Here is a 14,133-nt window from a genome sequence, read left to right as displayed (position 1 = left end):
GGGTAAGGTTTTCAGGTCACGCATGCAGAGGGTGGAAGGAGAGCATGCTTGGCTCATGCAGGGGGAGTGAGATAGTGAATGGGTGGAGGAGTGACAGTGCTCTTTGCCTAACCTAAGTACCACTGGTGGAGCCGGGTCTAGGAGGTCAGAGCGCATGTGTATTAGGGAAGGGGGGGACACAGTGTGTTCGGTGGGGAGGGGAGCCTCTCCCCTGGCACCCAGACTGGGTCACAGTCTTGTCAAGGGGAGGTATTCCCTAGAATCCCTAGTGTGGGTGATTGGGGTCTGTGTCAGACTCTGACCTGGCCTGGTTCAGGAGAGAAACAGAGGGATGACGAAGTAGGCTAGGCTATGAAGAGTTGTGTGTGTGTGTGGAGAGGTTGACGGGCCCACATACGAACACATGCACTCTTGTATCTCCCCCACTCTGAAAGATACACCTTGCACATGGAACCAGAAGAATTTAGACATAATCAGATCCAAATGGCGCAATACCATTATTCTCTCTATTCACTGGACAAATCCTTTCACTGTTATCTTAAGTTTATTGATGGCATAAACTTAAATGGTCCACCATGACTGCAGGCTGTAGCCATCCTCAGGGCAAGTATACGTGCCACTATGGCAGTCACATAGCCTATAATCACTGTTACCCAGAAGTAAAATTCTTGCCGAAGTTTGTCACTTCCTGTTTTATGCAGACTCTGTCCAAAAGAGATTAAAGAGCCTATTGAGAGTGGAGCCTGTTATTTTGAAACCCAGCACTTCTCTACTTTGTATTTTCCTTCACCATATCCTATGTTGCTGAACTGAAAAACATTTAACTTGATAATTTAAGGTGATATAGTTGTTGCTAAATTGTTAGAATGATTTGCATAAAATAAATACTAATCTGCACCAGAAAGTGTCCGTATAGGACATTGGCATGACACTACATAATATTTGGAGACCGCAAAGTGCAAATGCAGTAAAAACCTCTCTTTGGGTCATATTTGTTCCTCTGTCTGAATGTTTACTGGGATGCAATTCTGCACGTGCACCGCCGGGATACTTCCATTTGCCATAATAGTGGATTACCGTCATCAGCCACAAGGGAGCGCAGCATCACCATCCCCGAGAGCGCGGTGGATGTCATCGATGTCAAGTTGTTTCCTGCTGGGACAGGTTAAATAAAGGAACTGGGACACAGCAGGGTAGATTAATACACCGGCAAAGGCTGAACAGCATTAGAATAGAACACATCAGCTCTTAACGAGTGCTTAGCGCGCCAATATATTTGATTACAGACTACTTGTCTGGTAGAGAGAACGACTGCCGATCCAAAACATTTTGAATTGTATCCTACTGTTTTTATTTAATCCGTGCTGATCTGAAAGCACGTAAAGGTGGTATCTTGTGGGGACCGATATTAGTGGGAAACCTAGGTTTCTTTCGTGTTTTATTTCACAACCCTTTAGGAATGCTTACTCAGAACAGGATACAAAAGATCTGGATTCCTTCAAAGGATGACAAACCAGCAGTCCCCCGGCGATGTAAGTAGTAGCCTAACCCGCGGCTGTTATCAGCACCCATCTGATTCATTCAGGTTTCATTTAGAAAACGTCCATAGGATAAATGTATTACATGCAATTATCTTTGATAATTATGCTATTGATTTATTCACAATAATCAGATAAATAATAATCTCATTGAGCCTATAATAATATATACAATGTAGCAGCTGGTTGGAATATTAGGCTACATTAGCGGTCCAGGATGGGGAGACCCCAGACAGGTCACCAGAAATCAGGGAACGTTGTTGAAAAATGTAGTGTATTGAGCTTTAAGTTCGAGGGTGCACAGAATGTGTGAAAGAAAAAAAAGTAATGTGATTGCATGTTTTGATGCTTTACTCGCATGGCTTTATTTTCAATTGGCGTGGCATACAGTAGGTAGCCTACTTTTTGAAACCATTCAACAGAATAATTGTAATAATTTTAAAACCGCTTAAGTTTACAAAATAACCTACCGACTTGAAAAAAAGAACACTGTGTGTTATTACAATAATTATGCTAAAAGCATATGCCCTATTAGCCCACCCTATCCAAACTGGCCATTGGCACGCAGCCAGGTCAGGATTCACAAGTAGCTGTAGAGGGTAATGGTTGATAGTGCTCACTATAGCAACAAAGCCCCTATCCGGTCCCTAGTTTCCACGAGTTACCACAGCCACAAAATACAAATACTTGTTGATCTTAATTTAAGGTTAGGGCTAGGCATAAGGTTAGCAGTGTGGTTAGTTGTGTTCAAAATTACATTTTAATAAGAGCAATTGAAGAAATAGGCGGCCTGTATGACTTTGTGGCTGTGGTCCCGGGGGCTCCCCGCTCTGCTCGTGACAGCCAGGAACCGTTGTGTAGGTGGGAGAGACGGGGGGGATTTTACATGCAGACGCATCGGGATTGGACGAACTATCGTGCGTGTCCGCATGGGGCGACCTGGATCATGGCTGAGAAATTGCAGAAATAGGCGGGGTTTATGACTTTGTGGCTGTGGTAACAAGTGACGACAGTTTGTAAAGAACCGACTGATCAATATCAACGGCCTGAATGAATAGCCACTGCTTAAATCAATGACGTCAGTTTGTTTGTCCTGTTGTGTGTCATACAGAGGGGAATGAGTTTATGCCGCGTTCATAATAACAGTGAACTCCCAACTCAAATCTCCTACTTCGGAAAAGAACTAGGTCAGACTTGGAAAATCGTTTTGAAGGTCATCCAACTCGGAATGCAAATCGGAAACTGGAACGTGCCTGGGTCGCTCCTCTTTTCATTTCGCTGCAGCTAGCGACTGGAACCAGCTGTAACAAACACTCAAACTGGACAGTTTTATCTCAATCTCTTCATTCAGAGACTCAATCATGGACACTACCTTCTTGCCTTTGTGTTGTTGTCTGTGCCCAATAATGTTTGTACCATGTTGTGTGTTGCTGCCATGCTATGTTGTTGTCTTTTGTCTCATTATGTAGTGTTGTCTCTTGTCGTGATGTGTGTTTTGTCTTCTATTTCTGTTTAATTTATTTTTATATTTAACCCCCGTCCCTTTGCCATTTGGTAGGCCATCATTGTAAATAAGAATGTATTCTTAACTGACTTGCCTAGTTAAATAAAGTTTTTATTTATTTTAAATACAAATTATTTATAGAACTCCAACTTTCTGACCTTTTAGATCACTGACATTATGACCTAGTTTTTCCCCCAAGTTCCTAGTCGTCTTGAAAGCACCAATAGCTGGTGATGTCTGTATCACATGGAGATTCAGGCAATGAAAACTAATACCCACAAACATTTTCATCCCTTAAAGACCGACTTGCATTGACTAATGCAGTGGTTCTGACATTGGAACCATCTCTCTAGTAGGAGGTTTATCAGCCGATTGTTTAGTCAGGTTGGGGGGGGGGGAGACAGCTTCAGCAGTGTCTGCAGGTAAACGCACCATATTGACCACTGGGGAAGGGTCTAGCTGGGGGAAGCACAGCAGACAAGACTGGTGAGAGGGAATTACTATTAGTGTCTATCCATGACCATGACCATCACTGTGCTGCAAGGACCAGCCACACAGACATAGCCTCAGTCTCCCAAAGTCTATAAGAGTATGTACAGCTCTCTGACACTGAATGAGAGAGGGAGTGAGATAGATGGAGAATGATAGAGGGAGGGAAAGGAGGGAGTGATGACCTAATAGGTTTCTAGCTGTTTTTCCATCGAGGAGGTACTGTGTCCTGGAAAGTGGATTAGAGCGTGTGAATGAGAGGCATTCGTCACTGAATGAAGATGCAGTATTATTGTGTGTAAATTAAGAGTACACAATTAATCAGATTGATTGTGTGTATGGCCATTGAACAATATTTTAATCTCTCTGTCTCTAGCGACGGGGGCCCCACACCTGGCCAACCCCCCCACAGTGATTGTGATGGTGGGTCTGCCAGCCAGGGGGAAGACCTACATGTCCAAGAAACTCACCCGATACCTCAATTGGATCGGCATGCCCACCAAAGGTACACAGAAAACACGCACAGTACACACACTCAGCACATGACGAGACACATCAACAGGTGTAGCTAACAGATTAGTAACTTTTGTTATTGGTCATAGTAATGTGCCTCACACTGCCCTAAAATTACCTTTATTTTAGAAATGTTTATTTGATCTTATTGTTGTATTTGTTCACTAAGAGGAACGTTGGGGTTAAAAGGGCGGAGGTTGGATTATTGTTCTTGAATCGGCATTCCTGCCATCTCATCTAGTCTAGTTCCTTTCCTCTGTTTTAGTTTTCAGATTTACCACAAACTGGGCTTGGGCTCACTTTCTCCCTTCAGAACATTCCATTTACCATTGTTAGTTTGTTCTTTGCCTCCAGTCTTCAATGTGGGAGAGTATCGCAGAGAAGCAGTCAAGAACTACAGCTCGTATGACTTCTTCAAGGCTGACAACGAGAGTGCCGTGAAGATCAGACAGTGAGTCCACCCCTGCTCCCCATCCTACTCTGTGTTTTACCATGACAAATTCTGAGCATCATGTGATGGCACTGATCATCAGTGTACTTGAAACAAGGCTAACAGAGATGATTTATTTTCTTGCTTAGACAATGTGCCTTAGCAGCTCTGAGGGACGTTGAGTCTTACCTGACAGAGGAGGGAGGCCAGGTTGCAGTCTTTGATGCCACCAACACTACTCGTGAGAGACGAGACATGATCCTGGACTTTGGCAGTGAGAACGGCTTCAAGGTCAGTGGTGTTTCTATGGTTATGAGCGGCTTGATGCATTCTCAAACAGATACGCGATCGAATGACTCATCATGTCTTTCAATGTGAAGATGATAAAAGGACTCTAAATGACTTTAAATGTATGTGTGCAGATCTTCTTCATTGAGTCGGTGTGTGATGATCCCAGCGTCATCGCCACAAATATCATGGTGAGTCAGAAATCTGAACAGAACATCTGAAGAAACATGTTATTGGTTGGCTCATGGTCCTGCAAGGTTCCTCTAATGTTGCAGCCTGACGTTAGCTACTGACGTTGTAATATCTATAATGTCATTTTAATGAGTGTCTTACGCTGTCACCTGACCTTTTACTTCCTCCCATGACAGGAAGTGAAGGTGTCCTGCCCAGACTATCAGGACTGCAACAAGACAGACGCCATGGAGGACTTCCATAAGAGGATAGAGTGTTACAGGGTTCACTACGAACCCCTGGACCCAGACCAGTACGACAGGTAGCCCCTAAACCTCATATAGCTTATTCACTGTTTATACCTGTTGACCCTAGCTACTGTTTACTGTGTGATCTGAGAGTGGCTTAAACCTGATTTAGAATCAGTTTGGCCGTTTTAAAAAGTAATAAATAAGATTATATGGAACTCTGAGAAATCTTGTGAATTCAGGCCCTAGACTTAACTTGTTCTAACCCCCTACGTAGGAGCCTGTCCTTCATCAAGGTGATAGATGTAGGCAGAAGGTTCCTGGTGAACCGGATCCAGGACCACGTCCAGAGTAAGATCGTCTACTACCTGATGAACATCCACGTCCAGCCCAGAGTCATCTACCTGTGTCGCCATGGAGAGAGCATGCACAACCTGCAGGGACGTCTGGGGGGAGACTCAGGGCTGTCGCCAAGGGGGAGAAAGGTACGAGAGTAGAAACACACTCGTATACACACACACACACGCACACTAAGTTGACACATGAATACACACACACACTTTCTGGTCACTTACTCTTTCCCCTTTCTCTATGTGTAGTTTTCTGGGGCGTTGTCAATGTTTGTTAAAGAGCAGAACTTGACGGATCTGAAGGTGTGGACCAATCAGATGTGTTGCAGCATCCAGACTGCTGAGAGCCTGGGAGTGCCCTACGAACAGTGGAAGGCCCTTAACGAGATAGACGCTGTGAGTCACACACACTAGAATAGACTACTCACTGGACTGTGTGTGTGGTGCTTCATTTAAACAGCTCTAATGTGAGGTGTGTGTTGTGTGCACAGGGGGTGTGTGAGGAGATGACGTACGATGAGGTGAAGGAGAAGTACCCTGAGGAGTTTGCTCTGAGAGACCAGGACAAGTATTACTACCGCTACCCCACAGGAGAGGTTAGCACAGTACAATATACTACTAGAATCAACCTGCTACTGCCAACTACTGTACAGTTAGTTACACATGGACATAGTTCTTGTGTTTAAAATGCTGCGAATCGATGTGTCTGTGAAAATATCGAGTTAACCCTTCTCTCTTCTTTCTCTCTGTCTGATCCCTCCCTCCCTCCAGTCCTATCAGGACCTGGTCCAGCGGGTGGAGCCAGTGATCATGGAGCTGGAGAGACAGGAGAACGTTCTGGTTATCTGTCACCAGGCTGTGATGCGCTGTCTCCTGGCTTACTTCCTGGATAAGAGTGCAGAAGAGATGCCCTACCTGAAGTGTCCCCTCCACACGGTGCTGAAGCTCACCCCCATTGCCTACGGTGAGAACTTGTGTACACTTCTCACATTACCGAGCCAAGCCAATGTGACCAGAAAATATCAGAGACAGAATAGTACAGTTCAGATTGGCTCTATAGTGTGAATTGGGCATTAGGGTCAATTGTATGTTATCTAGCTTGTCCAGGGCAGGGGAAATAAGGTGAGGTCTAAATATCTGTTCTGACTGTGGTGTGTGTGTGTGTGTTTTTTTACTCTGTGTGCAGGCTGCAAGGTAGAGTCCATCTCTCTCAACGTGGAAGCGGTGAACACCCACAGAGAGAGACCAGAGGAGATGAAGAAGAATTCTGGGACTCTGATCAGGAGGAACAGTGTGACCCCCCTGACCAGCCCCGAGCCCAACATCAAGAAACCCCGCATCGACGGCCTGGACGAACCCCTCCAGGAGATGCCCATGTCCCTCTGCACTCCTTCCCACCTCGCCTTGGCCGGACAGGTGAGTGTCTCTCTCGCTCTCTCTCTCTCTCTCTCTCTCTCTCTCTCTCTCTCGCTTTCTCTCTCTCTCTCTCTCGCTTTCTCTCTCTCTCTCTCGCGTTCTCTCTCACTTTTGACTCCTCAAATCTACTGAAGGACATCTCTTATCCCTTTCTTTCCTGCTCTAAGCAATTTTCCATTCTACACTGTTGTCTCTTTGCTCTCTTATCATTCACTCTTCTTTTCTTTATTTTCTTCCTTCTCTTCTTCACCGTGCAGCACTGGCTGGGCAAAGTCTGCCTGTAAGTACCTGTCTCTCTCCTACAGGAATACATGTGCCAAGTGCCTCCCTCCTTCCTGCTCACTATGACCTCACGTCCTGTGTACCATTTGAGACTCACATTTTTTTCTAACTGATTTCAGAGCATTGCACGAGCTTTGTTGTCTGCATGTTACTACGGCAACCCCTACACACTGTTCTGTCACTCATGTCTTTAGAACGTCTATATTTTAAATGTATTTTCTGTTCTGTTTAAAGACCTCCGCCCATCTGCACCATCCTTCACTGTCTGAAACTCGTCTCTCTTTTAGTGTTTCAAAGGTAAATTGCGAAAGCAGCTAGATTTAGCTCCCAGCTTATTCTGTAGTAGTAGTGTTGTTGTGTCTCAGACTCTGCAGGCACATATTGAAAGGTGATAATTATTCAGGGTGTGGTAAGATCCGGTCAACTTAAGTCACAGTCAGAAGGGGCACTTATACACTGAGTTTGAAAAACATTAAGAACACCTTCCTAATATTGAGTTGCACCCACTTTTGCCTTCAGAACAGCATCAATTAGTCGGGGCGTGGACTCTACAAGGTGACGAAAGCGTTCCCCAGGGATGCTGGCCCATGTTGACTCGGTGCTTCCCACAGTTGTGGGTGGATGACTGGATGTCCTTTGGGTGGAGGACCATTCTTGATACACATGGGAAACTGTTGAGTGTGAAAAACCCAGCAGTGTTCAATCTTGTGTCTTGCCCATTCACCCTCTAAATGGTACACACACATGTCTCAATTGTCTCAAGGCTTAAAAACCCTTCTTTATCCTGTTTCCTCCCCTTCATCTACACTGACTGAAGTGGATTTAACAGGTGACATCAATAAGGGATTATAGCTTTCACCTGGATTCACCTGGTCAGTCTATGTCACTGAAAGAGCAGGTGTTAGTGGTTTGTCCACTCAGTGTACAGTAACACCCATAGACAAGTAAAGACACACACTCTTACACACCTATTGTAGCTCTATAGTTAGTTGTTGAGGTGTACTTACACGTGGGATAGGGAGATATGATAATCGTTTTTTGAGCCCACACATGGTTTACATTTACCATGGAATATGAATGAGTAGCTCATCGAGGCTTCAGACGACATGGATGAGCAGAACCAAAGCCTCTGTCATGTTACGTCATCTCATGCTAAGCCTGGTGTCACTTAGCCTATAGGACAGGGTCTTTCCCTCACTTTATGTTTTATGTGACTTGTCTCACAGACGACTCTTAGTTTGTTTGTTATATTGTGATGGTTTCCCCAAGTCTTCTGAACCATTTCAGGCCTTTTGTTTCCCTCAGAACATGAAGAGAATGTCCAACGATCGCCATGAGATCCTGCAGCTCTGCCAATGAGATCGCACTGCCTCGTTACCTGATCCAAGACCCCAGGAAGTGAAAGCCGGCAAAGAAAGTTCAACAATGTCACCATTATGGACATTGTTGTGTGTGTATGTGTCCCCCCCCCCCCCCCCCCCCCCATCTTCCTCTTTCTGGAGATCACAGGGCACTTCTGTTCTCTTTTCTCACACAGGCGTGTTAGTGCGTGTCTGGTCTGTGTTATCTGCCAGTGCTTGTAGTTCAAACACTTTGCCTCTGGGAAAGAGAGAGATAACACTGTACATTAGAGGTCTTCACAGGTCCACCCAAAATACCCGAGCGGGCCCGGGTCCAAAATTCTAAGTTTTCCATCCGGTCTGATGTCCTCCATCCGGGTCAATGTAACTATAGCCGACAGACCTGACTGGACCCGGCCATGGCTCTGCATAGCCTATAGCATATTTATTTACCAGTAAAACATAATGTATGCTACTATACAATACTGTACAACATGTCTCAATCACTCTGCTTTCTCTGGTTCCTCCGAAGTGAATCTGTAGTGACAGCTCACCCTGGAATTATGGTTTAATTAGTGTAATAGCTCTGTGATTCTAAGGAACTATTATATCTGGTTTGAGTGACTACTTGGCACTCGGCAACGCATCCTTCAGAGAGCTGGAACCAGGCCAAATATTTGAAATCTCCCTTTCTTGACAACCTCCTGAGATCTGAGTGATGAGTCATGTATCCATGGTTATATCACTTTTTTAAAAACGGATGGAATCGTTTAGTTTACGATGTAAACATTTTCCTATAGGAATGCCTCTGAAATAATGACTACCCAAATTGTGTTTGTCACTTTTGTTGATGTTGAGCACTTGTTCACTTTTTTTGTTATGATTTTATTTCTAAAGATTTGAGTATCATACTGTTACTGAACAACCGGTGTACTCATGCTATGACATGAATGATTATTTTGCACAGCAAAGTTGCTATTCCTATTGAGTGGTGTGAATGACTGTGTCCATAGACACAATTGTCTCTTTCTGTCTTTCTCTCCGAAAGGAGATTTGGACCTAGAGTGCCTAGTGCTTGTCCTGCAAGCCCAATGCTGCTTCTGCACCCATATAGCTGGCCATAGAAATTCAGACATATGCTACCTTCCGAGTACATGCAGTGTAACGTGTTTCACTTTTCTTTGTTAAGCCAGCTACTAACATGTGTGAGCATTTATATCTTTGTTATGAAAATACGTTCTGTAAATAGACATGTACATATATCAGACTTGAAGGAATGCTCAGCGTTTGGAATGTTCAAGTCTAGAACTGAGTGGAAAGGTATTTTGTAGATGCTCTTTTTTTTTTTTACCTCTCTCTGATTGGCTGATTCATACTTAATTGTAAGTCGTGTACTACTCTGCCCTACAAAGGTAAAACGCAGTAACTACGCCAACAGTGAAACTGAGAAAAATGGCTTTGAAGTTGTTTTGCTAGCCAGCCAAATATGTTCTGCATATCATATTGGCAGTACTACTTTTGTTCATTTGTTTGCTTCTGATACTTGAATTTTGTTTTTTTGTAAGACATTTTTTTCTCAAGCTATTTATTTCTATGTAGATTTAGATAATGGTTTGGAGCGGATGGCACCTGAGTACTGTGTATGACTTGTGTATGGCAAGCAAAGCGTCTGAGAGAACATGTGTAAATTCTGCATTTGCTGGGCCAATAAATCTCCAGGAAAATAAGCCATCTTGTGGATGTCATATCTTCATTATTTATGTTTTTGGGGCACACTATCTGAAAGGCAAACACCCTAACAAATGTGTTTCCCTTTGGAGAAGTATGCTAGAACCTTTAAAGCAACTCAATTGTCACCAAAACACTTGATTCTAAAAGGTACTATAGGACAATATAGAAGTGTTTTGAGAGTGCTGAGGCCTGTCGAAACACTACTTGATAGGCAAACACCCTATCAATGTGTTTCACTTTGGAGAGGGAGACCAGAAACTTCAACACAACTGGAAGCTGGAGTTTGTTGTACCATGCCACATTCAAACACATCTGTTTAAATAGTGTCACGCCAGAGCCAGATCAACACTAGCTGTCAACACCTATACTGACCTATAGGTAACTGCCAAAATAAAGGAAACACCAGCATAAAGTGTCTTAATAAGGCATTGGGCCACCACGAGCCAGAACAGCTTTAATGTGCCTGGGCAAAGATACTACATAGATACTCCTATTCTAACCATGGTAGCCAAAATAACGGGCAACTGGGCATTTTTATACATCACCCTAAGCATGATGGGATGTTAATTGCTTAATTAACACAGCTGCTTTGAATATACTTTGTATCCCTCGTTTACTGTGCTGAGAACGAATGAAACCATTCTCTGTTAAAAATGCTCTCCCAGACAGTCCATGGAGTAAAACATGTTGGAGTAGCTGTTTTACAGGTCAGTAGAACACACACTCAAGAACAGGGATGAGTGTTTTGCAGTGTTTCTTAATCCTAGTCCTGGGGACCTAAAGGGGGGTTATTTTTTGTTTTTGCCCTAGCGTTACACAGCTTATTCAAATTATCAGCTTATCATTGAGCTTTGGTGATTCGAATCAGGTGTTTGGTGCTAAGGCAAAAACAAAAATGTGCCCCTTTGGGTCCCCAGGGCCAGGATTAAGAAACACTGGTGTAATGTAATTGGACACAGTACAATTCATTAAATCTGTGTTGAACTGAGGTAGGTCCAGCTCTCTCCGAACTCCTCTTGTTATTTACCCCTGTTCCTGTCTCCTCTCTCCCCTACTCTTCTCATTTGGCTGTCAGATTTCAGTCAAACGGACATCAAAGGAGAAGTCAATGATGCAACAAAGGCTCTGAAGCAGTGCCCCCGGAATGAAGGCGCTTGTGTGTAATAACAGGGGCTTTATTTATCCACTATTAATCCCCCTAGAATAGCAGGGTCCAAGCCTTCTCTGTCCGTTTCTCTATTGTCTAGACACACAGAGCTGCATGGCAGTACAGAATGTCTCTGTGTCCTACATTCAGGGAATCCCTGTACTGTGCTGTACAGGATTAGCCTAGCATTCTGTCCTCTGGCCCTCAGCACTACAGCAGTCTATAAACCACTGTCTCTCAACCCATACCCAGCTCTACCATGTATCGCCCTATTGGAGAGAAAGTGACAGCAGTCTCCCTCTTCATATCTGGGACAAGCACCGTTCTCCATCTATTCTACGGCTGCATACCAAATGCCATCCTATTCCCTACAGCCTGTTACTTTTGACCAAGGCCCGTGAGGCTCAAAGTAAGTGTACTATGTAGGGAATAGAGTGCCATTTGGGACAACCTATTTCCATGTGGTGGTCCAGTAGCCTTCGTTCTGGTGAGATTCATGTGGTGTCCAAAAAACAGCTGAGGCCATCAGGCCCATGTCATGTGCTGTTGAAATGGCACAGGCCAGAGGTTTGATGTGTAAACCAAGGGCAGGCCAGCAGCACTCTAGCTCTGATGGCAATACAGTACTATTTACAGTGGTCACATGGCTGCAGTTACACTCATGATTGCAAGGTCAAGGGGTTTTTGTCTTGCAAATAGTCAGACTATGTTGTCTGGGCAGAGTTAAAGATGTTGCTCTTGATAGTTGTTGCTGTGTTGTCGTTGTATCATTCATTCAGATGGGGTTTGTGCAGGGAGCGTGGGGTAACTGTGGCATGTATGCTGCTGTGATTCAACTCCAGCCAAACGTACACTACTTGCCAACCCCGGCAGGCGCTGCTGTCGGATTCACGGCCTGATGTGGCTGGCCTGTGCTGGGTTGGCTGGGGTTTTGGTCTACAGCAGCCAGAGTGTATGTGACTACTCTCATGTACACTTGTCTCGACCCAGTCACATGACCTCACACAAGCAAACTTCAGGAAAGTTAATTTGCATTGGATTTTGCATACCCAGCTCAGGTTGAACTAATGTTTGATAGACTCAAAGTCCCTATACATGACAGATACCTGCATGGACTATCTACTCTCGCTTGTGTATGGTTATACATAAAGAGTCCTGGTTTTGGCTGCAGGCTATTGGGCCATGTTTCTGTCTGTTTGTATGTTCTGTATGTGGTGGTGCAGACCGGCTTTCTCCCTGTGTGTGTGTGTGTGTGTGTGTGTGTGTGTGTGTGTATTTCCACATTTTGTTACGTTACAACCACATTCAAAATTGATTAAATTGTTTTTTTCACCTCATCAATCTATACACAATGCCCCATAATGACAGAGCAAAAACTGTTTTTTTGATTTTTTTTCAAATGTATTAAAAATAAACTGAAATCACATTTACATAAGTATTTAGACCATTTACTCAGTACTTTGTTAAAGCACCTTTGGCAGCGATTACAGCCTGGAGTCTTCTTGGGTTTGACGCTACAAGCTTGGCACACCTGTATTTGGGGGTTTCTCCCATTCTTCTCTGCAGATCCTTTCAAGTTCTGTCAGGTTGGATGGAGAGTGTCGCAGCACAGCTAATTTCAGGATCCTTCCGAGATGTTCGATCGTGACCAAGTCCGGGCTCTGGCTGGACCACTCAAGGACATTCAGAGACTTGTCCCGAAGCCACTCCTGCATTGTCTTCGCTGTGTGTTTAGGGTTGTTGTCCTGTTGGAAGGTAAAAACCTTTGCCCCAGTCTGAGATCCTGAGCACTCTGGAGCAGGTTTTCATGAAGGGTCTCTCTGTACATTCCTTTGTTTATCTTTCCCCCTATCCTGACTAGTCTCCCAGTCCCTGCCACTGAAGACATCCCCACAGCATGATGCTGCCACCACTATGCTTCACCATAGGGATGGTACAAGGTTTACACCAGGCCCTTCTCCCCCGATTGCTCAGATTGGCCGGCGGCCAGCTCTAGGAAGAGTCTTCCATTTAAGAATGATGGAGAACATTGTGTTCTTGGGGACCTTCAATGCTGCAGAACTTTTTTGGTACCTTTCCCCAGATCTGTGCCTCGACACAATCCTGTCTCGGAGCTCTACAGACAATTCCTTCAACCTCATGGCTTGGTTTTTGCTTTGACATACATTGTCAACTGTGGGACCTTATATAGACAGGTGTGTGTGCCTTTCCAAATAATTTCCAATCAATAGAATTTTACGACGGTTGGACTCCAATCCGGTTGTAGAAACATCTCAAGGTTGATCAATGGAAACAGGATGCACCTGAGCTCAATTTTGAGTCTCATAGCAAAGGGTCTGAATACTAATGCAGATAAGGTACTTATGTTTTCTAAAAACATGTTTTTGCTTTGCTATAATGGTGTAATAAGTTAGTCGATGATTATTTAAAATAGTCAATTTTACCTTAAGGCTGTAACGTAACAAAATGTGAAAGTCAAGGGGTCTGAATACTTTCCGAATGCACTGTAACTGTCTCTGCTAAGCCAGCACTCCACAAATAGATCCCTAATGCTGCACTGACTAACTGATGCTAATCACTTTATCTATTCATGTTCTGTATGGGGAACTAGTGTTGCAGTGCCTAGTAATTTCATTTCTGCTCATGTGTCATGTCCCCGTTCAGGGGAAGTTCATTTAAAAATGTT

General features: G+C 44.1%; 1 protein-coding gene across 3 annotated transcripts; it reads left to right on the top strand.

Moving 5' to 3' along the window:
• Window positions 1–1,091: 1,091 nt before the first annotated feature.
• Window positions 1,092–10,296, top strand: pfkfb3 (6-phosphofructo-2-kinase/fructose-2,6-biphosphatase 3). Of its 3 annotated transcripts, none has more exons than XM_021577315.3 (13): window positions 1,092–1,532; window positions 3,908–4,036; window positions 4,399–4,495; window positions 4,624–4,765; window positions 4,897–4,953; window positions 5,131–5,255; window positions 5,459–5,666; window positions 5,781–5,927; window positions 6,023–6,127; window positions 6,303–6,495; window positions 6,718–6,947; window positions 7,205–7,227; window positions 8,535–10,296. In XM_021577315.3, the coding sequence occupies exons 1-13, from the start codon at window positions 1,460–1,462 to the stop codon at window positions 8,539–8,541; spliced, it is 1,536 nt and encodes a 511-aa protein (XP_021432990.1). In that variant the 5' UTR covers window positions 1,092–1,459; the 3' UTR covers window positions 8,542–10,296. The 3 variants fall into 3 exon arrangements, with proteins under 3 accessions (XP_021432990.1, XP_090070224.1, XP_021432988.1); XM_090214098.1 differs by lacking the exon at window positions 8,535–10,296 and adding an exon at window positions 7,464–7,675; XM_021577313.3 differs by lacking the exon at window positions 7,205–7,227.
• The last annotated feature ends 3,837 nt before the right edge of the window (window positions 10,297–14,133 follow it).

This window comes from Oncorhynchus mykiss, chromosome 21 (assembly GCF_057628025.1).
Source record: "Oncorhynchus mykiss isolate SJ-2025 chromosome 21, ASM5762802v1, whole genome shotgun sequence".
Classification (NCBI taxonomy): Eukaryota; Metazoa; Chordata; class Actinopteri; order Salmoniformes; family Salmonidae; genus Oncorhynchus; species Oncorhynchus mykiss.
The sequence above is the reverse complement of the archived record's forward strand: the minus strand, read 5'-3'. Positions and strand labels throughout refer to the sequence as shown.

What these genes read in the sequence shown, in the direction of transcription:
- pfkfb3 (XM_090214098.1), top strand. Translation starts at nt 1,460, where the DNA reads ATGCTTACTCAGAACAGGATACAAAAGATCTGGATTCCTTCAAAGGAT. An exon ending in AGTGCCGTGAAGATCAGACA is followed by an intron (nt 4,496 to 4,623) that starts GTGAGTCCACCC and finishes TTTCTTGCTTAG; the next exon opens with ACAATGTGCCTTAGCAGCTC. An exon ending in ACCTCGCCTTGGCCGGACAG is followed by an intron (nt 6,948 to 7,204) that starts GTGAGTGTCTCT and finishes TTCACCGTGCAG; the next exon opens with CACTGGCTGGGCAAAGTCTG.